Raw genomic sequence first — 25,568 nt, 5'->3', positions numbered from 1 at the left:
GAGTTGTATATGATGCAACCAGAAGGTTTTATCGATCCTAAAGGTGCTAAAAAAGTGTGCAAGCTCCAGCGGTCCATTTATAGACTGGTGCAAGCATCTCGGAGTTGGAATATACGCTTTGATGAGGTGATCAAAGCATATGGTTTTATACAGACTTTTGGATAAGCCAGTATTTACAAGAAAGTGAGTGGGAGCTCTGTAGCATTTCTAATAGTATATGTGGATGAAATATTGTTGATTGGAAATGATATAGAATTTCTGGATAGCATAAAAGGATACTTGAATAAGAGTTTTTCAATGAAAGACATCGGTGAAGCTGCTTATATATTGGGCATCAAGATCTAGAGATAGATCAAGACGCTTAATTGGACTTTCACAAAGCACATACCTTGGTAAAGTTTTGAAGAAGTTCAAAATGGATCAGTCAAAGAAAGGGTTCTTGCATGTGTTACAGGTGTGAAGTTGAGTCAGACTCAATGCCCGACCACTGTAGAAGATAGAGAGAAAATGAAAGTCATTCCCTATGCCTCAGACATAGGTTCTATCATGTATGCAATGCTATGTACCAGACCTGGTGTGTGCCTTTCTATAAGTTTAGTAGGGAGGTACCAAAGTAATCCAGGAGTGGATCACTGGACAGCGGTCAAGAACATCCTGGAATACCTGAAAAAGACTAAGGATATGTTTCTCGTTTATGGGGGTGACAAAGAGCTCGTAAATGGTTACGTTGATGCTGGCTTTGACACTGATCCGGATGACTATAAGTCACAAACTGGATACGTATTTATATAGAATGGTGGAGCTACCAGTTGGTGCAATTCCAAGCAGAGCGTCGTGGTGGGATCTACATGTGAAACGGAGTACATAGCTGCTTCGGAAGTAGCGAATGAAGGAGTATGGATGAAGGAGTTCATATCCGATCTAGGTGTAATACCTAGTGCATCGAGTCCAATGAAAATCTTTTGTGACAATACTGGAGCAATTGCCTTAGCGAAGGAATCCAGATTTCACAAGAGAACCAAACACATCAAGAGACGCTTCAACTCCATCAGTGATCAAGTCAAGGAGGGAGACATTGAGATTTGCAAAATACATACAGATCTGAATGTAGCAGACCCGTTGACTAAACCTCTTCCACGAGCAAAACATGATAAGCACCAAGACTCCATGGGTGTTAGAATCATTACAATGTAATCTAGATTATTGACTCTAGTGCAAGTGGGAGACTGAAGGAAATATGACCTAGAGGCAATAATAAAGTTTTTATTTATATTTCTTTATATCATGATAAATGTTTATTATTCATGCTAGAAATGTCTCAACCGGAAACTAGATACATGTGTGAATACATAGACAAAACATAGTGTCCCTAGTATGCCTCTACTAGACTAGCTCGTTAATCAAAGATGGTTAAGTTTCCTAACCATAGACATGTGTTGTCATTTGATGAACGGGATCACATCATTAGGAGAATGATTTGATGTACAAGACCCATCCGTTAGCTTAGCATAATGATCGTTAAGTTCTATTGCTATTGCTTTCTTCATGACTTATACATATTCCTTTCACTATGAGATTATGTGACTCCCTCATACCGGAGGAATACCTTGTGTGCTATCAAACGTCACAACGTAACTGTGTGATTATAAAGATGCTCTACAGGTATCTCCGAAGGTTTTTATTGGTTTGGCATAGATCGAGATTAGGGTTTGTCACTCCGAGTATCGGAGAGGTATCTCTAGGCCCTCTTGGTAATGCACATCATGATAAGCCTTGGAAGCAATGTGACTAATGAGTTAGTTGCGAGATGATGCATTATGTAACGAGTAAAGAGACTTGCCGGTAACGAGATTGAACTAGGTATGAAGATACCGACGGTCGAATCTAGGGCAAGTAACATACCGATGACAAAGGGAATGACGTATGTTGTCATTACGGTTTGACCGATAAAGATCTTCGTAGAATATGTGGGAACCAATATGAGCATCCAGGTTCCACTATTGGTTATTGACCAGAGAGGTGTCTTGGTCATGTCTACATAGTTCTCGAACCCGTAGGGTCCGCATGCTTAACGTTCGATGATGATTTGTATTATGAGTTATGTGTTTTGGTGACCGAAGAGTGTTCGGAGTCCCAGATGAGATCACGGACATGACGAGGAGTCTCAAAATGGTCGAGAGGTAAAGATTGATATATTGAACTATAATATTCGGACACTAGAAGTGTTTCAGAATGTATCAGGTACGTATCGGAGTATCGGGGGCGGGTGACCGGAACCCCCGGGGGAAGATATGGGCCATACGGGCCATAGGAGGAAGGCAGGCCAGCCCATAAGGGGTGGCTCGTGCCCCCCACCCAAGGGAGGAATCCGAATTGGACTAGGGGAGGGGGCGACATCCCCCTTTCCTTCTCCTTCTCCTCTCCTTCCCCCTTTCCCCCTCCAATAAAAGGAAGGGGGCCGAATTGGACTAGGAGCCCAAGTGGGACTCCTCCCACTTGGGGCGCCCCTAGGCCGGCCTCCTCCCCTCTCCCTCCTTTATATATGGGGGCAGGGGCGCCTCTAACACACATCAATTGTTCCAAGCCGTGTGCGGCGCCCCCTCCATCGTTTACTCCTCCGGTCTTATTGTCGTAGTGCTTAGGCAAAGCCATGCGCGAATCACTTCACCATCACCGTCACCACGCCGTCGTGCTGACGAAACTCTCCCTCGACACTTTGCTGGATCAAGAGTCCGTGGGACGTCATCGAGCTGAACGTGTGCAGAACTCAGAGGTGTCGTACATTCGGTACTTGATCGGTTGAATCGAGAAGACGTTCGACTACATCAATCGCGTTCAGTAAACGCTTTCGCTTTTGGTCTACGAGGGTACGTGGACACACTCTCCTCCTCTCGTTGCTATGCATCTCCTAGATAGATCTTGCATGATCGTAGGAAAATTTTTGAAATTGCATCCTACGTTCCCCAACATCATCCACTAGTGCAGAGTCGGGCTTTAGTCCTGGTTCGAAAGGACCTTTAGTTCCGGTTCTGCAACCGACACTAAAGGGTGGGGACTAAAGATCCCCTTTTAGTCCCGGTTCAACACGACCCGGGACCAAAGGCCCACCACGTGGCACGAGCCCGCGCCGGGGGTTGGGGGACCTTTAGTCCCAGTTGGTAACACCAACCGGGACTAAAGGAATTTTTTTGATTTTTTTTTTTCGATTTTCAAATTTCTGAATATTTTAACAATTTAATCTCTAATCACCCCTCATCACTGCTCAAGTGTGGAGCACTCATTCCAAATCGTCTAACTTCCCGACCGGTCACCCATCCCTCTCACTACTCCAGCCTGAGCACGCTTAACTTTTGAGTTATATTCTCCATAGTAAGTTGTCAATCCTATTAACCCTTAGGAGTTTAGCTTGAGCATGAAGTCACACGTTTCACCGTTTGAGTTTGAAACTATTATTGTAAAAAACAATTATTATTTATTAACACTAATATTTCTTAAATAAGTAGTTTGACCATAGTTTGACCAAAATTCAAATAAACTAAAATTTGAACATAACTTTTTTTTCCTTGCAGAATTTGAGGATTCTAAAAATTTGCAAAACGTCATACGGAATCAGAATTGGCTTTTTGTGCTGAACATTTTGATATATTATACGTTTTTCCGACATCTTATGCAAAAATTATGGTCGTTTTACTTTTTCATAATACTTTTTTTGCAAAACATGTCGAAATTTATGTTTTTAAATTTCCCTCACTAGTAGATGTAATAACATAACTACATCTCCAAGGAATTTAATTTTTCAAGTTTTTATCATTTTCTTTTTTTTCAAAACTGAAAAGGAGATAGGGGGGGATAGAGTTTGAAAATTGCAAAACCCCTTTAGTCCTGGTTGGTGGCTGACTCCAACCCGGACTAAAGGTCTAACCTATAATCCCGGTTTGTGTCACAAACTGGGACTAAAGGGGCTCTTGGGGCCCCGGCCTGACGTCAGATTGCCACCACCCCTTTAGATCACAAATGAACCGGGACTAATGCATAGCCATTTGAACTGGGACTAATAGTATCATTAGTGCCAGTCTGTAACTGAACCGAGACTAATAAGATGGACATTAGGTCGTTTTTCTAGTAGTGATCCCCGCTTCTGCGTCATCATTGTCTAATGCGACAATGTCATCGCTACATACCTTTCCTCCAACGGTACACCATCAATGCCCGAAGCACTGTACATCAGTCTCCATTTTGTCCATCAGCAGGTTTGCTTGGTCAATGCAATGTCAGAGTGCTTAACGTTTCTTCTATTCTCAGCACGCCAACATTTTCACCAAGGTACTGCTTACAACAGTCTTCCTCGAGTCCCTGTCCAGCCCTCGAGTTTGTGGGGCTGTTGGAACACGTCCTCTCGTGCGTCTCAACCTACCGGACTATCTCGTCAGGATGAAGAGCGCCCACTGTGCCGCACGCTTCGTATGGCGTCTCCACGTCCATCGCTCGAGTGTTGGCGCAGCTCTTGCCCTAGCACTCACCGGAGCTCTCTCTCTCACTCAGCTCACCGGACTGGAGGTAGACGAAGAGGAGTACAGAAGAAGAAGGAGCAGGGAGACACAACAGAATTTCTTTCCAGCGCACGAACGCTGCAGCCGCACGTACGGCCTTGTATTCTATTCCCTGGAGCAACAAACTCGTTCATCCATCTGTTACAACGCACGGGGTATTATACCCTGGGACTCGCTGGGCATGTAGCCACGTCCCAGTCCACGCCCAGCGGCCGTTCCAGCCCGCGCGCCATCCACGCCCACGCATGCACGTACATGTCCTGGTCGTGCGCGCCCGCTCATGCATGACCGACTCCGGCGCTTCCCCGATCCCGCCAACAGAACACACACGCACTACACACCTACGCACACTGGCGGACCCGACGCGCCTGTCATGCCCAGCACGCGCCCATACACGCGCCGGACTCGACCGGCTCGCCGCCGCGACTTATTTACCCAACACTCTTCACCTAAGACGCGGCTCAGAGCAGGCCACCGTCCTCGACGCCGGCGTCCGCCATCATCGCATGCTCCTCCGCTGGCGCCTTCCAAAGCTGGGGGCATTCTCGCTTGAAGTGGCCGCGCTCGCCGCACTTGTAGCAGCGGCCGCGCCTGTTGCCACCGTAGCCCGACGCCATGCTCCGCCTGTCGTCGTCGTCCCGAGGACCACCGCGCTGCCGCTCCCGTGCTCGCCACTGCGCCGCCGTGTACATGAGCTGGCTGTCCGCCCGCTTGCCGCCCGCCTGTCCACGTCGTCGCAGCCGCTCGTCGAAGGCCTTCAGGCGACCGAGCGTGTCCTCGAACGGCATGATGGAGACGTCGCAAAACTGCTCGATTCCGGCCACCGCCGCGTACAAGCGATCCGGCACAGAATCAAGGAGCTTCTTCACCATCATGGCGTCGTCCAGCGTCGACCCGAGTCCCGCGTAGTGCGCCGCCATGCCGCCGAGCTTGCCGGCGAACCCATCCAGCGTGTCGCCCTCCGCCATGCGCAGCATCTCAAACTCCCCTCGGAGAGTGCCCAGCCGCGCCGCCCGGACTCGGTCCGCCCCGACGAACCTCGCCTTGAGGCTGCTCCACACCTCCGTCGCCGTCTTCTTCGACGCCACCTGGAGCAGCAGATCCTCCGCGAGCGCCCCGAGTAGGTAAGCCCGCGCCGGCTTGTCCTTCTTGGCGATCACCGCCGCCGCCGCGTCCTCCGGCACCACCACCGCCTTCCACAGCCCAGCCGCATCGAGATTGGCCTCGATTTTGATTACCCATGCGGTGTAGTTCTCACCGGTGAGCATCGGCACCAGCTGCGGCAGTGAGCTGCCCGATCCGCCGACGTACGGGATGAGCGACATCGCCGGCGATCACCTTCGCAACGAGGCTTTGAATACCAAATGTTGGCGCAGCTCTTGCCCTAGCACTCACCGGAGCTCTCTCTCACTCAGCTCACCGGACTGGAGGTAGACGAAGAGGAGTATAGAAGAAGAAGGAGCAGGGAGACACAACAGAATTTCTTCCCGGCGCACGAACGCTGCAGCCGCACGTACGGCCTTGTATTCTATTCCCTCGAGCAACAAACTCGTTCATCCATCTGTTACAACGCACGGGGTATTATACCCTGGGACTCGCCGGGCATGTAGCCACGTCCCAGTCCACGCCCAGCGGCCGTTCCAGCCCGCGCCATCCACGCCCCACGCATGCACGTACATGCCCTGGTCGTGAGCGCCCGCTCATGCATGACCGACTCCGACGCTCCCCCGATCCCGCCAACAGAACACACACGCACTACACACCTACGCACACTCGCGGATCCGACGCGCCCGTCATGCCCAGCACGCGCCCATACACGCGTCGGACTCGACCGGCTCGCCGCCGCGACTTATTTGCCCAACATCAAGTAGTGTCGTAGTATTCTGTTATGTAACCTAGGCTCCTCGTAACGTACTAATCTATCCCATGTATGTATATAGTGAACAGAAGCATGAAGAGTTAATTTTTCTTTGGAAAACGAGGGTTTACCCCTGGCTCTGCATTAAATGATGCACACAACCATTACCATAAAGGGTTATACATATATTATAAATCTTCTAAACTAGCATATTTGTAGTTGAAAAGATAAGAAAATTTACTAGGAACATAATAGCAGGTCGCAACCCAGTAGTTTGCATAAAACAACAGTGACTGTGCAATCGGTGCAGCATTGCCTACATGGCAGTGTCACATAGGACATAGCTGCCCAACATTTCTGGGGGTCACGAAGGGTGCTGATCCGTGGAAGGCAATTGCCGTGAGCTTCTGCGCGGTGATCTCCGTGGGGTGCACAAAGTCCCAGAAAACATGGTTGGTCCGGTTGTTGCAGAGGGAGCTGGCCGGAGTGCAGCTAAACATGGCGTTTTTCTTCCCTCCTAGCCCGCAGCACGCTGCATCCACCACAGCGTAACCTACAGTATATATCACCGTAACATCAAATTAAGCTACAGTACATATCAAATTAATAGGTGAATGATTAGCAGTTGCCAGATTAGTGGCCAGTGGGTCGTGGATCTGTTGTACCGTTTGCTTCTGGTCGCTGGAAGTAATCGAGCAATGCAATGGATGGGTCGAACAAGGAGTAGAGCATATCTGGGTACTTGTCGCGCAGGAGGGAAGCCACCTTGATGTTGTATTGAGCTGACATGTAGTTTGCTAGTGCGTCGCACTCGTCCTTCCCCCGCAGCACCGGGCAGCACCCCAGTGGCGCTGCCCCGATGATGAACATCCTGCGCATCCCGAGTTTGTACAGCCTCTGCAATTCATCATTCATGTAGGTTGTAATCCAGATTACATACTCATGTGCTCATGCGTCGGTGCAAATTAATGCAAGAGGAAAGATGTACTCCCTTTCGTCTCATTATATACAAGCATTTTTGGCACTACACTAGTGTAAAAATAATTTTATATTATGGAACGAATGAAGCACATATCAAGAACAAGCTTATGTGATGTAAGTAAGGACTAGCAAGCATGCCCGTGCGTTGCAATGGGAGGAGAAAATCACATGTCCTAGTCTAGTAGACATGCCTCAACACCTCCCTTCCTCAGAGCCACGTTCTCTATTTTAACACGGTGGCCCATTATATCCCCACTTGCCAGCTTCACTGTGTCAAGTTGAAACAAAAGGCCCACTTGCCTGCTTTATTGTGTCAAGTTGAAACAAAAGGTGCTTGAAACAAAAGGTGTCCCAAAGTAGGTGTTTATCTTTTTTGCAAAGCTTAGGGTGTGTTTGGTTTTTGTCATGGATCGGAATATCACAGATCGGACCCGTTCCTGGACTTGATTCTCGCGTTTAATATGTGCATGGAACGGTGACCCACTCGTTCCAGCGAACCGAATATTCGGCTCAGATCCGGAACGAGGCGAGACCTCGAATTCGAGCGTACGACGCGGAACCGTCTCCCCCTCGTCTCTCTCCCGCAACCACATCCCCTCTCGCCCTCTCCTCTCTCTCTGGTGCGCCGCCTCCCCCTCGTCTCTCTCCTTCGTCGATCCGCGCCACCGGAAGCTCCTCTCCTTCATCTGCACCGCTGACTGTCCTTCCTCCACGCCACCCTCTCCCTCGTCTTCTCCTCAATCAGCTGCGGGGCGGCGGACGAGCGGCTGCGGGGCGACGGTCTTGAAGCTGGGCGGCGAGCCAGGCTACTTCGGCGCGAGTATTAGAAGCCAGCCAGCAGCAGCCACACCTGGTCGGCGGCAGCATCAGCTTGCCTGGGCAGCGCCCAGAGAGGAAAGGAGCAGACGGCGTTCAGTATTAATGGATGCGTTCAGTTCTGCTAGATGCGTTCATGCCAAACTCAACCTGTTCCTGATGCTTGCAGTGAGAATTTTTTTATTTTGTTCATGCCTGTAGATTTGAGATAAACCAAATGCATTTTGTCAATGCTTTTCTTCCCTGATTGATTGCATTTTGTCTTTTGACCAATTTTTTACATGTACTTGACAGAAAATGACAAAATGTAAAGAGCTATAATTGTGACAATGTATATACATATGTGAGAGTCCCACCATTTCTATGCAAAGATTTGAGATAAACCAAATGCATTACGTGAAAGAATCTATTCCGTGCTATGCAACCAAACGCTGAGATGGAACCATTCCATTTCTCCTAATTCCCTTCACCAAACACCGGAATAGAACCAACCCGTTCCGGTGGTACGGAACCATGACATTACATTCCACTTCGTTCCCGAACCAAACACACCCTTAGTATAGAGAATGCAATACGTGCTTGTCCCGCTTGTTTCTTTCTTTGTTGCATCTTTGCAAATGTAACATTTGATGCGTCTGCGATGGATGTTATCAGTTGTCGGGCCTTCTCTTCTTAAGTGTCAATTCCGCATCAAAAAACTTGGTCTTCTGGTTTTCAAGAATTTCATACTTCTATGACCCCATATTATCCATAGACTGATAGCAAAATCTTCAATCGATCACGTCCTTCAAGTCGCACGTTGCTTTCGACCACATCGTTTTAAACGAAGGCCACTTGTGCATTGTTTTTCCTCTCTCAATCGATCTAAAGTTCAAAGTTTGGGTCCTCACATAGTACCTGTCTCCTTCACATTTGAATTGGCGTATAATTCAAATATAGAATATGATAGTTGCAGGCACACCTCGTTCATATGTATGCGCACGTCACGGTTCCAGCACTTCGTTGCGGAAGGCGGCAGACGGCGGGAAGGAGTGTTGGTGTTGGCAGACAGGAACCCTAGACGTGATTTATTTCCTCGCAAGAAAAGGGAGGCAAGAGCAAATCCATGCAGTAGGAGTGACAAGAGGGGGAGCGAGCTATGAGTCGAAGTGATTAAATATGTTGGATAACTAAACATCATGCAAAAAAAGGTAAGAAAAACCAAAAACAAAAGAAATAAGAGTTGTCCCATGGTTGCTAAGTACACGACAAAGAAACGTAGGAGATGGCCAACATGCCAACACGCACTCCCCGCAAAAAAAAACATGCCAACATGCAAGCGCACCTTTTTTCTTAAGAAAACATGCAAGTGCACTCAAGAGAAGATGGATCGATCACAGTGCCTGTGTCGACAAAATTTGTTGGATTTTCGTTTTTTTGAAAACGAAGATGTGTTTTATATTGTTATAAACTTTTTTTGCTGGGCATCCTTGGTTAACCTTGGTCATCCTAGCCCACTTACATGGGCTGGGCTGCTACAATTGCAATTACAATGAAGCTGGACGTGCATGTTCTCGTGGGATTCCTCCCATCGTTGTCATCCTTCCTTTCACATTTCCTTTAGCCATATCATGCACGTTTTTTAAGAAACTCCTGAGCATGTCCAATTTCGGACGAGACTTGCCTGCTCCCCCGTCGTGTGCCCATCCATGCTCCCGTCTATGTGGCTTGATTTTATTGGAATAAAGTAAGGCCCGGCCCCACCCTCTTAAAATCAGGGGGGAGATGATTAGATTCGGCAGAAAAAAGAAAAAAAAGACAGCCGTAGGATGAAGTGGGAGCACGGATGGGAGCATGGGGAGGGAGCAGGCAAGCCGGATCCTCCAATTCCTGTCACGTGAATCCATCCCCACATAATTCTTTATAATTATTATTTTTTGTGAGCTTACCTTTTTATAATTGTTGATCCTTCCTTTAATACACCCAACCAATTTCTTTTAACTGTTGATCCTTCCTTTATAATACACCCCACCAACACGTCCAATCCTTGCCATGTGAATGTCCTTGAAATCCATCCTTCCTTCCTAAGAAGGCCACCCAATTCCTTTTATGTTATTCCGCAAAAAAAATCCTTTTAATTATTCATGTTTCCTTTAATACACCCCCACCAAGGCAGCCTACATAATTTCTTTTAATTGCCAAAATACATCCTTCCTTTAATGCCTCCAAGAGGACCTGCAATTCCTTTTCACCAGTTCTCATCTTGCCGATATTTCATGTAACTTACAAAGTATATAAATTGATAGAAATTCAATCACTTTAAAGCCGCGAGGTGGGACAAATTAATATCCATATGTTAGCCTAGTTGGTTGCAGCTATCTGTACAACAGGGAAGATCGTGAGTTTAATTCTCACACAACCATTTTTTTAGTGCTCCATGGGTGGCCCATGAACACCCCGTTTTGTCCGAAAAAAGGCCCATAAAAACAAATCTTATTTATCACTTGATGATGGACGGACGATTTTTTTTTGAGAAAATCCCAACAAAACAAATTATCCTTTATTAATTGAATTGAATAGACCGACGAAAAAATAATTTGATTGGGGGCTGGTGCGCACGTGGAGGCCCAACTGGGCTAGACGGATTGAGCAGAAATAAAGAGGATGGCCTGCTTCTTTTTTGGACATAGGACAAAGCTAGCGCAGTTGGCTTGGTCATACGGGGGATCTCCTATGTGCCGCTCTTTGCGTCCGATTTGCACGCGCCGCACAGGTACAGCCCCCCGAATGGGCCGGCCCATCGTCGCGACGAAACAACAAAATGATCACCTATAATTCAAATATAGAATATGATAGTTGCAGGCACACCTCGTTCATATGTATGTGCACGTCACGGTTCCAGCACTTCGTTGCGGAAGGCGGCAGACGGCGGGAAGGAGTGTTGGTGTTGGCAGACAGGAACCCTAGACGTGATTTATTTCCTCACAAGAAAAGGGAGGCAAGAGCAAATCCATGCAGTAGGAGTGACAAGAGGGGGAGCGAGCTATGAGTCGAAGTGATTAAATATGTTGGATAACTAAACATCATGCAAAAAAAGGTAAGAAAAACCAAAAACAAAAGAAATAAGAGTTGTCCCATGGTTGCTAAGTACACGACAAAGAAACGTAGGAGATGGCCAACATGCCAACACGCACTCCCCGCAAAAAAAACATGCCAACATGCAAGCGCACCTTTTTTCTTAAGAAAACATGCAAGTGCACTCAAGAGAAGATGGATCGATCATAGTGCCTGTGTCGACAAAATTTGTTGGATTTTCGTTTTTTTGAAAACGAAGATGTGTTTTATATTGTTATAAACTTTTTTTGCTGGGCATCCTTGGTTAACCTTGGTCATCCTAGCCCACTTACATGGGCTGGGCTGCTACAATTGCAATTACAATGAAGCTGAACGTGCATGTTCTCGTGGGATTCCTCCCATCGTTGTCATCCTTCCTTTCACATTTCCTTTAGCCATATCATGCACGTTTTTTAAGAAACTCCTGAGCATGTCCAATTCCGGACGAGACTTGCCTGCTCCCCCGTCGTGTGCCCATCCATGCTCCCGTCTATGTGGCTTGATTTTATTGGAATAAAGTAAGGCCCGGCCCCACCCTCTTAAAATCAGGGGGGAGATGATTAGATTCGGCAGAAAAAAGAAAAAAAAGACAGCCGTAGGATGAAGTGGGAGCACGGATGGGAGCATGGGGAGGGAGCAGGCAAGCCGGATCCTCCAATTCCTGTCACGTGAATCCATCCCCACATAATTCTTTATTATTATTATTTTTTGTGAGCTTTCCTTTTTATAATTGTTGATCCTTCCTTTAATACACCCAACCAATTCCTTTTAACTGTTGATCCTTCCTTTATAATACACCCCACCAACACGTCCAATCCTTGCCATGTGAATGTCCTTGAAATCCATCCTTCCTTCCTAAGAAGGCCACCCAATTCCTTTTATGTTATTCCGCAAAAAAAATCCTTTTAATTATTCATGTTTCCTTTAATACACCCCCACCAAGGCAGCCTACATAATTTCTTTTAATTGCCAAAATACATCCTTCTTTTAATGCCTCCAAGAGGACCTGCAATTCCTTTTCACCAGTTCTCATCTTGCCGATATTTCATGTAACTTACAAAGTATATAAATTGATAGAAATTCAATCACTTTAAAGCCGCGAGGTGGGACAAATTAATATCCATATGTTAGCCTAGTTGGTTGCAGCTATCTGTACAACAGGGAAGATCGTGAGTTTAATTCTCACACAACCATTATTTTAGTGCTCCATGGGTGGCCCATGAACACCCCGTTCTGTCCGAAAAAAGGCCCATAAAAACAAATCTTATTTATCACTTGATGATGGACGGACGATTTTTTTTTGAGAAAATCCCAACAAAACAAATTATCCTTTATTAATTGATTTGAATAGACCGACAAAAAATAATTTGATTGGGGGCTGGTGCGCACGTGGAGGCCCAACTGGGCTAGACGGATTGGGCAGAAATAAAGAGGATGGCCTGCTTCTTTTTTGGACATAGGACAAAGCTAGCGCAGTTGGCTTGGTCATACGGGGGATCTCCTATGCGCCGCTCTTTGCGTCCGATTCGCACGCGCCGCACAGGTACAGCCCCCCGAATGGGCCGGCCCATCGTCGCGATGAAACAACAAAATGATCACCTATAAAATTATAACGCGGAGTGGGGGGTCGACCCCTGCATCTGGAGCTAGTATACTCTTGTCGCTAACCAGGCGAGCTAACTACCTCCTTCGGTCATATGTAACGCGGGTACTTTAAAAGATCATCTACTACATATCTAACACCCCCACCTAGAAACCTTAAACATTGGATATGTTCAAAAAATTTAAAAATTCAAAAATTGTTCACGTTTGCTGAATGCTAGAAGAACAACTAAAAACTTGAACAAAGTTTTGATAAAATGAACACTTTTTAAAATCCCGAACATTTTTTGAATTTAGAGAACAAAATTTTGTACGCGAACGTTATGTTTGAGAGAAAAAGTTAAGTTCGTATGAAATATGTGAACATTCTTTAAAACTCCCGAACAAAATTTGAAATATGTGAACAAATTTTTGAAATGGGAACATTTTACGAAACTCACGGACAAAAATTTCAAACACGAACATTTTCTGAAAAAATGCAAACAAAATTTGAAAAGGAACATTTACTGAAACTCAGGAACAAAAATTGAAAAAACGAACATTTTTCTTAATTTGCGAACAAATTTTGCAAAGTTGTGAAATTGTGAAAAAACAGAAAAAAGAAAAAGAAACTAAAAAAAGAAAAGAGAAACAAAATTTGAAGATGAGAACATTTATTTAACTTTGAATAATTTTTTGAAAGCATGAACATTTTTTCAAGTCAGGAACAAAAATTGAAAAGGAGAACATTTTGTGAAGTTTTGAACAATTTTTTTGAAAGGATGAACAAAATTTGAAAATAAGAACATTTTGTGAAGTTTTGAACAATTTTTTGAAAGCATGAACAAAATTTGAAAAATGAGAACATTTTGTGAAGTTTTGAACAATTGTGAGCAACACAAAAAAAAATGAAAAAAAATAATATAACTTTGAAAAGAGAAAAACAAAAAATGAAAAAGAAACAGAAAACAGGAAAAAAAGAAACATAAAAAACGAAAAAAGATAAAAAGAAAAAATAAAAATAAAAAAGAACATTAAAACAAAAAAGAAAAAGAAACAGTAAAAGAAAAGAAACAAAAAGGGATAAAGGGGTGAGCAACACAAAAAAATTGAAAAATAATAATATAACTTTGAAAAGAGAAAAAAATGAAAAAGAAACAGAAAACAGGAAAAAAGAAACATAAAAAACGAAAAAAGATAAAAAGAAAACAGAAAAAGAAAAAAGAACATTAAAACGAAAAAGAAAAAGAAACAGTAAAAGAAAAGAAACAAAAAGGGGTAAAGGGGTGAGCAACACAAAAAAATTGAAAAAAAATAATATAACTTTGAAAAGAGAAAAAATAAAAAAAAACAGAAAACAGGAAAAAAGAAACATAAAAAACGAAAAAAGATAAAAAGAAAACAGAAAAAGAAAAAAGAACATTAAAACGAAAAAGAAAAAGAAACAGTAAAAGAAAAGAAACAAAAAGGGGTAAAGGGGGAAATAGAAAAACCGGTTCATGAACCTTCTAAAAGATTCCCAAAACCAGAAAAACCGGCTGGGAACTACCTAGAAGATTCCCAAAACCGTTCGCTTTAACGTTTGAACGGACCAGCCCATCCTAACGCGCTCGTCAATCTGTCTGTGCGTCCGGTCGACTACTTGCCGCAAAGAGCGGCAAATAGAAAATTCCGTCATACGGTACGTACCCATGAGGTCGTGAGTTCGATAGCACCATAGCATTAATTTTTCCTTTTCCTCAGAAAGGCTGTGCGCAAGCTATGGGCCTCTGGCCCAAGCGACGAAATTTTAGATGGAAGCACTTTTTATTTTCTAGCGGTCGAACGCCTCAAAATTTAGTACCACCTTGAATAGAAAGAACTTCTAATATATTTCGACGGTGAACGGATGAAAAATTTGAAGAAACATACCTTACTTTATTAATAGATATAGATATAGATATAGATATAGATGAACCAAAAAGCTTCCATACCTGCAGCTGGTCTTTCAGCGAGAGAGCCAACGAGGAGACGAACTCATCAGGAGACTGAGTTGGAGGACAAGGGCTTAGCACCTGGTTCACAAGACTTGGACGGACGTAATTGAGTATGTCGTTGCCACCGATTGCAACGGCGAAGATCGATCTGCTCAGGTGTGCCGAAGCCTGAGCCTGGCCGAGCTGCTGCACCAGTGATGCATTCACCTTGGAGAATTGGTGATCGATTTGGTGGTCGAAGCTGATGCACTGACCCTGTATGTACGTAGACGCATGCATGGCATGCATATATAATTAAGAAACATGACATATGGAAGAAGTTAAAGTGTTAAAATCAGCGCAATTAGTCATCCAGTAGTGCTAGTGCGTACGACGTAGTATCTCCATTTTACCTGATTTGTTTGATTTAATACCCCTGCACCTCCTGAAGCGAAGTTGACACCAGTCAGATATATGGAATTGCTGCTTGGGGTGTTGCAGATGGACAGGTATGGAGGAGGGCTGCTCGGTAGCTTCAGATGTTCAGCTGCAATGGCAGGAATAGTAAGCATAGCATAATCAAGAAAAACAGAGTGCATACATGTCTAGTAAGGCGGTGTTCGGAATCGCTCCCCTCTGCAACTCAGCTCCCGGATCGGACAGAGCTGTAGTTGAAAATCGGAGAGCTGCACTTTCCTCGCTCCCAAGATTTCCGGAGTGGATGGGTTTCCGAACAGGGTCTAAGTATATGCTTTTTCTTTTTGCTGGAAGAGGATACATGTATGCATCGAACAAATAACTGAGTATTGTATTGCATTGTATTATGGCATAACAAGGCATTATTCTGCTATCAGAAAATATCAGGAAACCCTCCTTTTAACATCTTGGTCAGTGCTAGTTGAGAGAATCGTCGTTTTAATTAATTCTATTGAATTCATGCTCCAACTAACTCATCCAAAAGTCCGAACTGATGGAGGAAGATGAGCAATATATTTCAACACCCCCCTCATGTCTAGACTATTTTAGTCTTTAGATGTGGGATTGATGTAGGCAGCAGAATCGTTTTATTTAATACTGCATTGGCAAGGTCTTGAAGTCAAGACCTCTTAACTTCAATACCATATTAAATTCATGCTTCAACTAACTTATTTAAAAATCCAAACTGATGAAGAAAGATGGGCAATATATTTCAACAAATTCAAGTACTAGTATAAAATTAACTTTGGTCAACTAATCAGCAATGCCATGTTGAGGGACAGGGAGTACAACATTAAAGATCATCCACGCACGACTACCCTCACCACTTCATGATCATCTCGCCGGCTGGCCGATGCCCATAAAAAATGCAAAAGTTACAGGTTCACTCTCCTCGAAGCAATGCTCAGTTTAGAAGTCTGAAGAAAAAAGAGACTTGACATCAACAGTGGAAGGCATATGTACGCACCGAGGAAGTCGACGAAGTTCTTGCCGTTGCTGAACCTGCCGGTGGCCTTGCAGCCCGGGTAGTCGACGCCGTTGTGCGGGTGGTCCGCCCTGAGCACCGTCACCAGGTGGTTGTTGGTCCCGGCGTCCGCCTGCGAATCGCCGAGCACGTATAGCGCCGGGGCCAACCCCGCGCCGGCCTCGCACAGCCAGCAACAAGCCAGCAGGAGCAGGACGCAAGGCCATCCACGAGAGACCACCATCCCACCACAAGAGCCCATTCTGACTACTCGCTAGCCACGTACTCCTACTACGGAGCGGTCGCTCCTACGGTAGTATATATACGGAGAGAGAGGTGGGGTGGGGAAGCCTCAACATGCAACGCGTACAGACGTCCTCGCTGCGCTGTCAGTTATACTAACTCAAACCAGGCAACTGTCAACCATGGCAGGACATCTCCAGCAGTTTTACGATAGTGTTGCGTTCATGGCGTGCATGGAGGTGGAACTAGCCTCGGACGGTGGAATAGATTACTGGCAGCGATAATTTTTAAATTGGCTCGCGACTCTGTACCTCCGTAATCCTCCAGCTTGTTCACGTTGCCATATCTCTTCAAGTCAACTATGAGATCGCATGCACTTCTCGCACAAAACAACGGAACTTGCACATCACAAGGTCGCTAATGGAGGTTAAGGACAGTTCAGCGTTAGGGTATGAGCGTACAAACAACAATACTTATATGGCGTGCATATATATAGATAGCGTTCATGGCGTGCATGGCAGTAGTCAAACCATGGCATCTCCAACAGTTATAAGCTACTAGTAGCGTTCATTTGAGATTTTATGACCTTGATAAGTGCCACATGTGTGGCACAAACACATGACAACTAACATTTTTTATGACAAGTTTAATGATGCGAGGATGGCAAATTAGTTGGCATGGCAACTTTCTTTTCGGATGGCGAGTTTTAGGTTTTTTTTGCGGTTTGTTTTTTTTCTTTTCAGATGACAACTTTAGTTGTAAAAAACATTAGGGTGGGATTACTTGGTGTCACACGCGTGGCACTTACCATTTGAGATTTTAAATTGGCGTGCAACTATGTACCTCCGTAATCCTCCAGCGTGTTCACATTGCCGCATCTCTGCAAGTCCTCTGAGATCACTTGCACTTCTCGCACAAAAGAATAGAACTTGCATATCACTAGGTCAAACAACATTGTGATGTGTTCAGGGTTAGTCTATGAGCGTGTATACAAACAACATTGTGCGATTCGTTAAGAGTAGAAGTCATATGTGGTCATTTACTTGTCCATTGCGCGCAAATTGGTCGCTGGACTCAAAAGGTGCTCGAGGTGGTTTGTGTTTCCAGAACTACCACTTTTAACTGACAGCCAAAAATCTACCAAATTTTGGACCCCGATAACTTGCGTTTGATCGCCAGGAAGACCTTCTATTTACCGCCCGCAGGTGGCAAATTGTCGAGCCTTCGCTGAAGGCAGCCGTCATTATAAAAAATATGTCAACTTATGACCTTCTGTCAGTGACCCTGGAAGAATTGGTCATAAATCTATGACCATTTTAGATCAATTGGTCAAAAGTTGTTCGGGGGGCTCCAAACCCTAAACCATTGCGACCATTTTGGTCAGAAAGGTTGTAATTTCCTTACACAAAATGGTCATAAAGCAGACAACACTAGTCCGATGCCTTATTTCTAGCTGATCATGACCAATATAGATGGTCATAACCTTATAAATTGTGGTGGGTTGCTATGACTAGGCGCCACCTCATCAGTTTTGCCTATGTTTCATGTCCATGTGGCAGTTTTTGCCCTAGGTTGTGAAGCAACCTATATTTCTGTCATTCCCAAAATTCCCAAAAAATCTCATAAATTCTTTGGGTCATATATTCATCAAATATGTAAAAGTCCTTCCTTTCCTAGTTCAAAACTAATTCAACAATATTCATTTTCCTATTCTGTTCACAACAACACTTTATGAAGGAAGTGCTATTTATATATTCTTGATTGCCCTAGGAATTTTTGGGCACTCTTTTCTATCCAAATCATTACCGCATGAAAAAATTCAGCTCCATTTGCCTAGCAAATCTTCCTCGGCAAATTTCCAAAGTTTTTGTCCACCTAGAAGCATTGTGAAGGAAGTACCTTTTTTATATCTCGAAATGACATGAAATTTATACAGTTCCTTCATATGCCCAAATTATCACCCTCCTCCAAATTGCAGCTCAGTCAAATCATCTATGTGAGCCCAGGTTCAATTTATATTTTATGGCCAAATTGGCACGTTGCAAAGCAAGTGTTATATAGACCCCTCCTATTACCCTCAAACTTTTCGGGCACGCTTCCATACCAAAATCATTGCCACATGATAATATTCAGCTCAATTTTCCTAGTAAATCTTTCTCAGGAAATTTTCAAAGTTTCTACCTCGAGAGAAGCTTTATGAAGTAAGTACTAGCTAGGCTTACCCAAATGATCTGAAAATTTACTAGCGCATGACCATACCTATGTAACTTACCTACACCAATTTTTAGCTCATTTAATTCATCCAATCTATCTCACTAGTTTTCCCAAGTTTTTGTCCATAGAAGAGCATTGTGAAGGAAGTACTACTTTGGCATGTTCAAATGGTATCAATTTTCTACAATGCTTTCCTATGCCCAAATAACCATGCTCCACTAAATTTCAGCTCAATCCATTCATTATTTTGAGCCCATCTTCAATATTCATATTTTTGTCCAGTGTGGTACTTTGCAAAGCAAGTACCACCTAGGATACTCCTTTTGAGCTAAAAATTTGTGAATACATTCTCCTTAGTAGATGATCATTATCAGCCAAAACTCACGCCCATTGGCCATGTACATTTCCCGTACCGCTAATCAAACACTTGGCTGCTTATTCATGTTTGAGCATCGATTGGTCTCCTCGTGAGAATATTATGTTGTGATTTTCTTCCTATCACCTACCTGGGGAGTGCCCAACCAACTAGACATGCCTAGGCTGCCCAGAACACATGGCAACGCCACGGTCACGCGGTGACCACGCGGCGGGCATGCGAGTTTACGTGCTCTAGAGTTGGGGGCCTCGGCCACCGCCCAAACCTCGACGTATCGCCACCAAACCATGTATTTATGATTAAATAGGTAATTATGTAACTAGAAATGATTTTTGGACAAAATAAATAGCAAATTATGAGGCAGCTGCAGTTCAAATTTGACCCGCTTCCTACTGAATCGGCGGGAATTTGTCTTTTTCACCAGAGGTGGATCAAAACTTTTGACACTCAACCATTTTGTCAATTGTGCATTATATATGGCCTAGTATTTTATAAAATTGATAGGTCCAATTTTGCAACAAATATATGGTAGGTCCTTCACAAAAAAACTCATTTTGGGCACTCAGAAAAATGGAAAATGAATTTTTCGTGCAAAGAAAATGAAAACTTCCTTAGGCAACATTGTTTGGAATTCCAAGATGCACCCTTGTGCACAATATGAGATCATTTGAACAAACTATGCCATGAATGTGGCCATAAGATTGATCATTTGGCTTGAAAGCCATGAATCTTCACGCATGATAGCTCATTTCTGAGAACACTTTTTTAAAAGAATTGCCATATTACAAGTTTATTATTTTTCCTGGGAACTTGGCCATATATAATGACACAATGCGAAGGTTTCCCAATTTTTTGAATTTTTTGAACTTTTTATGCCCGTTTCAAAATGTGGTCAAAACGACGGGAATGACCGTTCCTAGCTAGTGGTTGAATCTTGAATTTTTTTTGGTGTTTCTCTGATTAAATAGATACTTATGTACCTGGAAATGATTTTTGGAAAAAATAAAGAGCAAACTATGAGGCAGCTGCAGTTCAAATTTGACCCGCTTCCTACTGAATCGGCAGGAATTTGTCTTTTTCACGAGAGGTGGATCAAAATTTTTTACACCCAACCATTTGGTCAATTGTGCATTAAATATGGCCTAGTATTTTATAAAAATGATTTGGTCCAATTTTGCAACAATTATTTGGGAGGTCCTTCACAAAAAAACCTCCTTTCGGGCACTCGAAAAATGGAAAATGGTTTTTCCGTCCAAAGAAAATGAAAACTTCCTTAGGCAACATTGTTTTCCATTCCAATATGCACCCTTGTAAGCAATATGAGATCATTTGAAAAAACTATGCCATGAATGTGGCCATAAGATTGATCATTTGGCTTGAAAGTCATCGATCTCCACACGTGATAACTCGTTTCTGAGAACACTTTTTAAAAATAATTGCCATATTACAAGTTTATTATTTTTCCTGGGAACTTGGCCACATATGATGACACAATGCGAAGGTTTCCAAATTTTTTGATTTTTTTTGAATTTTTATGCCCGTTTCAAAATGCGGTCAAAACGACGGGAATGACCGTTCCTAGCTAGTGGTTGAATCATGGATTTTTTTGGTGTTTCTCTGATTAAATAGATACTTATGTACCTAGAAATGATTTTTGGAAAAAATAAATAGTAAACTATGAGGCAGCTACAGTTCAAATTTGACCCACTTCCAGCTGAATCGGCGTAAATTTGTCTTTTTCACGAGAGATGAATCAAAACTTTTTACACCCAATGATTTGGTCAATTGTGCATTAAATATGGCATAGTATTTTAGAAAAATGATTTGGTCCAATTTTGCAACAATTATTTGGGAGGCCCTTCACAAAAAACGTCCTTTTGGGCACTCGAAAAATGGAAAATAGTTTTTTCGTCCAAAGAAAATGAAAAAAACCTTAGGCAACATCGTTTTTCCATTACAAGATGAATATATAATGACACAATGCAAAGGTTTTTCAATTTTTCAATTTTCTTTTGAATTATTCATGCCCGTTAATGCAGTCAAAACGACGGACATGACCGTTCCAAGCTAGTGGTTGAATCTTGGAAAACTTTTGGCGTTTCTCTAATTAAATAGATACTTATGTACCCAAAAATAAATTTTGGAAAAATTAAAGAGTAAACTATGTGGCATGTGTAGTTCAAATTTGACTCATTTCCTATTGAATCGATGAAAATTTGTCTTTTTATAAGAGCTGGACCGAAACCTTTTGGCACACAACCATTTGGTTAATTCCACATAAAATGTGGTCTAATATTTTTGAAAAATGGGGTTGTGCCTTTTTGCAACAAGTATCTAGTAGTTTATCCACAAAAGACCCAACTTTGCACTTGAGAAATGAAGAAGGAAAACAAAATTGCATGTGCTTTATTCTTATTGGTAGAACTAGCTGTGACACGGATCGATGACATGGCGCCCATCCATCCATCCATTCGATCCACATCCATCCATCCACATCCATCCGTTCGATCCCACATCCATCCACACCCCGCTCGCCCACGTCGCTGCCCACCCAACCGACGGCCTCGTCCCCCTCCTCCCTCGTCCCCATCTCAGATCCCCTCTACCGACGGCGCCCTCGATCTCAGATCCCATCGACTACCACAGCCCACCTCGCGTCGCCCCCGTCTCCGCCATCCCCCTCCCCTCGCCCCTGGCCGCCCCCACCCGCTCCGCTCCGTTTCGCTCCGGGATCCATCCACCCACCTAGGCCGTCGTCGTCCTAGGGTTCCACCGCCCGCACCTCGCCCCCTGCCTCTCCACCCAGACGGCCACGCCCTACCTCTCCTTCCACGCAGCTACTTCGTCTCCAACGATGGAAGAGGCGGCCTCGACCGGATCTACGGCCTAGCCCTAGCCAGCCGCAACCGTTCGCCACCGCGGATCCCGCGAGCCCCGTCCTCTTCTACTCCGTTCCGCGACTCAGAGTTGCGGCTGGACGGAGCTGTAGCTGGCGCCTACGACAACGACCACGACGACGGGGGAGCACATCAGCACAATGGCGCCTACGGCAACGACCACGACGACGGGGGAGCAGCAGCAGCACCCGAGGAAGGCGCCTGGTCCGGGTGGAAGTTCCCGCGCTCGCGCTCCTCCGCCGCCGTCGCCGTGTGCGTGGGCGGAGGGGGATGTATCCGGGGCCCTCAAATCTCCGGCGGCAGAGCTCGTGCTGTTCTGGAGGTCGTTGGTGAAAAATGGATGATGCTGGCATGGTGTTCCTTCTCAATGCTATTTACAGGTTAGTGCCCTCATATCTGCAAATTAATTTGACCATTTGTTTTCCATGCTAACTTCCGGGGCTTGGTCGCCGGCAAGGCCATCCTTTTCTAGGTTCCCACTACGAGAGGAGTTCGCCGACAACCATGAGCACCTAGATCCGGTTCGTATGGTCTTGCTGGCGAACAGCAGAGCCGGAGTTGGCACTGATATGGCACAAGGTGGAGTGCGCCGTTGCCCGGATACATCCCCGACGAGGTCGGGCAGAGTCTATCCACAGGCCCCTAGGTGGACAAAAAGGTATGAAGCCAAATCGTGTCGTTGTTAGACTGTATCTTCTGCACTGTTAGTGCACGTTCATCTGCACTGCACATATTCAGACATGATTGAGATTAATTTGGAGGTCGTTAACAAAAGTGAATGTACGAACTATCAAACTGAACCTGTTGTAGCCCATCATTGCTACACTTCCTGATTGTTCCTGAATACCCACATGCATCACTATGTATGATGAGTTTGAAACGACTATGGGGCATTGCTGTTAGATAAGTACAATTTGAGAAACGGCGTGGGGCATTGCATAAAGTAGTTGACATATGTGCAGTCGCCATTATGACCGGTGCTTTTTGCATAAAGCAGTAGTCTGTGCATACTATAGCGCGTAGTCTGTGCATACTATGTGCAGTCGCCATATATGATCCATGCAAGCTCAATCAGATAAGCCGCTGAAGGCATTGATTTTCTTTATCTTCACTTATATGTGCAAAACTATAGCGCGTAGCAGGGATGTTCTCGTGTGGATGGATGCCCGTCGCTTCTCCTCCTGCGTGCGTCCACTAGTTATCGGTGGCCGCTTAGGTGCTAGACGCCCATGGTTTCCGTTGTGGTCGACGCCGATCTAAGTTTTTTGTGTTCTTCCAGAGAGAAGTTTGCGTGCTCTTATCTTGTACTTTTGGCTGCTTGGCTCGGCTATTCGGCCACTGGATTCGCTAGAAACTTTGCTTGCTCGCTTGCTTACTTTGCTGCCTGTCTGTAACCTGGTCGATTTTGTTTTCTGCTACCATTCTCAGTGTTGTGAAAATGGAGAAGCATGTCTAACTGCTTCACATGCTTAATCAAATTTAATGTGTAAAATGGCAGGCAAATGCTGCTGCAAAGATATCAGTGGTATATGCGCATGCATTTGGCAATATGATTTCCTATCTGTGTTTGAACATTAACCATACAGATTATGGTACTATTAATTTGGTGCACTTGAATGAGTGCTTCGTGTTGATATTTTGTTAAATGAGCATTAACCCCTACAGGATGCATTAACTATTTTAAAGTGGAATGTGGCATACATAATCTGGCAAAGTAAAACTGACCTGTAGTGTGACTAGCTGTCTAAGTGCACTTACACTTAATTAGGCCGTAACATGGATACTATGTGTAATTTACTGATGCGAATGCTACTGTATTTTTTTCGTATCTATGAAATGTGAATGTGATATCTGCATTCTGTGTATCAAGTTTAATGGATGTCAAGTCACGTGTGCTGCTCATTGTATATGCTTTTGTATTTATGGAATTCTTTGTGGTGCACTAGATGAAGTCAAGGGAACACCTGATGAGACTTCGGCTATTGCAACAACAGAATGCCCACTTGCAGAGAAGGGATCCAAATCAACCGGCTCTTAATGGTGCTATGAACTTTGATGTATCAGTCAACATGGCAGCCCTACAGCAGTAGTTTCAGTCAAGAAACCAGCAAGTTGTAATGCATACTGTCTTCTGTAACTCATTTCTATTCATAGTTTCTCTGCATGTTTTTGCCGTTTCCTAATAATCCTAATATTCTACTCATATTGGCTGCTGTTTAAGGTCAAATTGTTGTACTGTTAAGTGTTAGTTGATGGTTGATTAACTCCTAGTAGCAACCAAACAATTTGGAATTTGAACCGCAATGCGATTTGAATTCTTCAATCTTGATTTTTTCAATTGATGATAGCCATCTTGCACCATACTATAAAATGATGGACCAGCAACTAGCTGATTGTCAATCCATTCTTGCTAGATGTGTTGTTGTTTTTCTTGTTGTAAGATAAGATGGTACCATCCAATATCATCCTATGTTGCTGTACTAGTTCCTGAAGTGGAACAGGGGAATGAGATATGTGTTGTGACTTGTGACTGCTTACTACTAGATGTATACGTGCAGCTAGCTAGCAACCTAGCAGTACTAGTAAAAATATACATGAGGGAATAATATACATGACTAATTCCCTCCCTATCCCTTGTGATTAATTCTAGGTCTATACATATGCCATCTCTGTCTGGCAAAATATGCACCATATCTCATTCGTAGTGTGATGTTTCCAGCAGGTCCCTGTTTTCATTTGCTAGTGAATATCTCATTTTTTCTAGCTCTGGCAACATATGAGATTCTAGGTCTATACAAATGCCATCTCGTTTACATTTAGAATTGTATGATGTTAATGATGGGGATATACTTGAAACCTGGCTGTCATTTTTAGTAAAAATTACATCATCAAAGTTGTTTTATGCATGCTGTTGGTAACTGTATACTCTCTCCTAATAATTTTATTACTTGTTGTATGCAGGCTGATTGGAGCCAATTTTTTTACTCTAAAAGCCTATCTTTTGATACCATTGTCTAAGAACAATCAGATCATCATTTCACCATCTTCGGCCGCCCAAGGATATTTCAAACTACTTTTGCTGATATCAGGTACTGCTGCTATCATCAAACTGCTGTTGCTCCTACTATGCCAAACTGCTCTTGTTGCTATCCTAATGAGAAGAAAGTACTTGCCGTTGTTGTTGCTCCTCCTTCAAATCAAATTGTTGTTGCTGCTTCTCATTCAAATTGCTACTTCTATGTCAAACTTACTATGAGTGTGCTTCTGAATTGGATGCGCAGGAGAAGGACCATGACCAGACAAGCAAAAATATGCGACTGCCTGGGGCCGGTACACCTTGGGCTGGGGCTGGTGCTGGATCAGCAATGCTTGGGGATGTGCACAGTAGTTTTAGTTGATGTTGCCACCATGTTTTGGTGCCTGTGTATTTGTTTCCGATTATATGTACACTTGATGGATCGTGCAGATGTGTATGTGCTGTTGTGAGTTTCATTGAGTGATTTCTGGATTTGATCATTTTGAGAATTATTGATTGTTTGCTATTGAAATGTGTAAAATTGAAA

General features: G+C 44.0%; 2 protein-coding genes and 1 long non-coding RNA gene across 3 annotated transcripts; 1 reads left to right on the top strand and 2 right to left on the bottom strand.

The window, feature by feature from the left end:
* Positions 1-5,011: 5,011 nt before the first annotated feature.
* Positions 5,012-5,875, bottom strand: LOC125555991 (uncharacterized). Its single transcript, XM_048718794.2, has one exon. The coding sequence runs from the start codon at positions 5,873-5,875 to the stop codon at positions 5,012-5,014; it is 864 nt and encodes a 287-aa protein (XP_048574751.2).
* A 677-nt stretch (positions 5,876-6,552) lies between these two features.
* LOC125508464 (GDSL esterase/lipase At5g55050) lies at positions 6,553-16,617 on the bottom strand. Its single transcript, XM_048673181.2, has 5 exons — positions 16,279-16,617; positions 15,248-15,381; positions 14,853-15,110; positions 7,074-7,305; positions 6,553-6,961 (listed from the first exon to the last, which is right to left on the bottom strand). Exons 1-5 carry the CDS (start codon positions 16,535-16,537, stop codon positions 6,738-6,740), a joined length of 1,107 nt encoding a protein of 368 aa, XP_048529138.1. The 5' UTR covers positions 16,538-16,617; the 3' UTR covers positions 6,553-6,737.
* Positions 16,618-21,778: 5,161 nt separating this feature from the next.
* Positions 21,779-25,336, top strand: LOC125555836 (uncharacterized). Its single transcript, XR_007304895.2, has 4 exons — positions 21,779-22,663; positions 23,952-24,119; positions 24,967-25,094; positions 25,287-25,336. It is a non-coding gene; the product is annotated as an uncharacterized LOC125555836 (long non-coding RNA).
* The last annotated feature ends 232 nt before the right edge of the window (positions 25,337-25,568 follow it).

This window comes from Triticum urartu, chromosome 5A, assembly GCF_056163025.1.
Source record: "Triticum urartu cultivar PI428250 chromosome 5A, HENAU_Tu73, whole genome shotgun sequence".
Lineage (NCBI taxonomy): Eukaryota > Viridiplantae > Streptophyta > Magnoliopsida > Poales > Poaceae > Triticum > Triticum urartu.
The sequence above is the reverse complement of the archived record's forward strand: the minus strand, read 5'-3'. Positions and strand labels throughout refer to the sequence as shown.

Bases quoted from the DNA above. Each gene is read 5' to 3' on its own strand.
- LOC125555991 (XM_048718794.2), bottom strand. From the start codon at position 5,875: ATGTCGCTCATCCCGTACGTCGGCGGATCGGGCAGCTCACTGCCGCAG.
- LOC125508464 (XM_048673181.2), bottom strand. From the start codon at position 16,537: ATGGGCTCTTGTGGTGGGATGGTGGTCTCTCGTGGATGGCCTTGCGTC. The intron at 15,382-16,278 runs GTGCGTACATAT...CTGCCATTGCAG, and splicing joins GAACTTCGTCGACTTCCTCG to CTGAACATCTGAAGCTACCG. The intron at 6,962-7,073 runs GTACAACAGATC...TATATACTGTAG, and splicing joins CCAGCGACCAGAAGCAAACG to GTTACGCTGTGGTGGATGCA.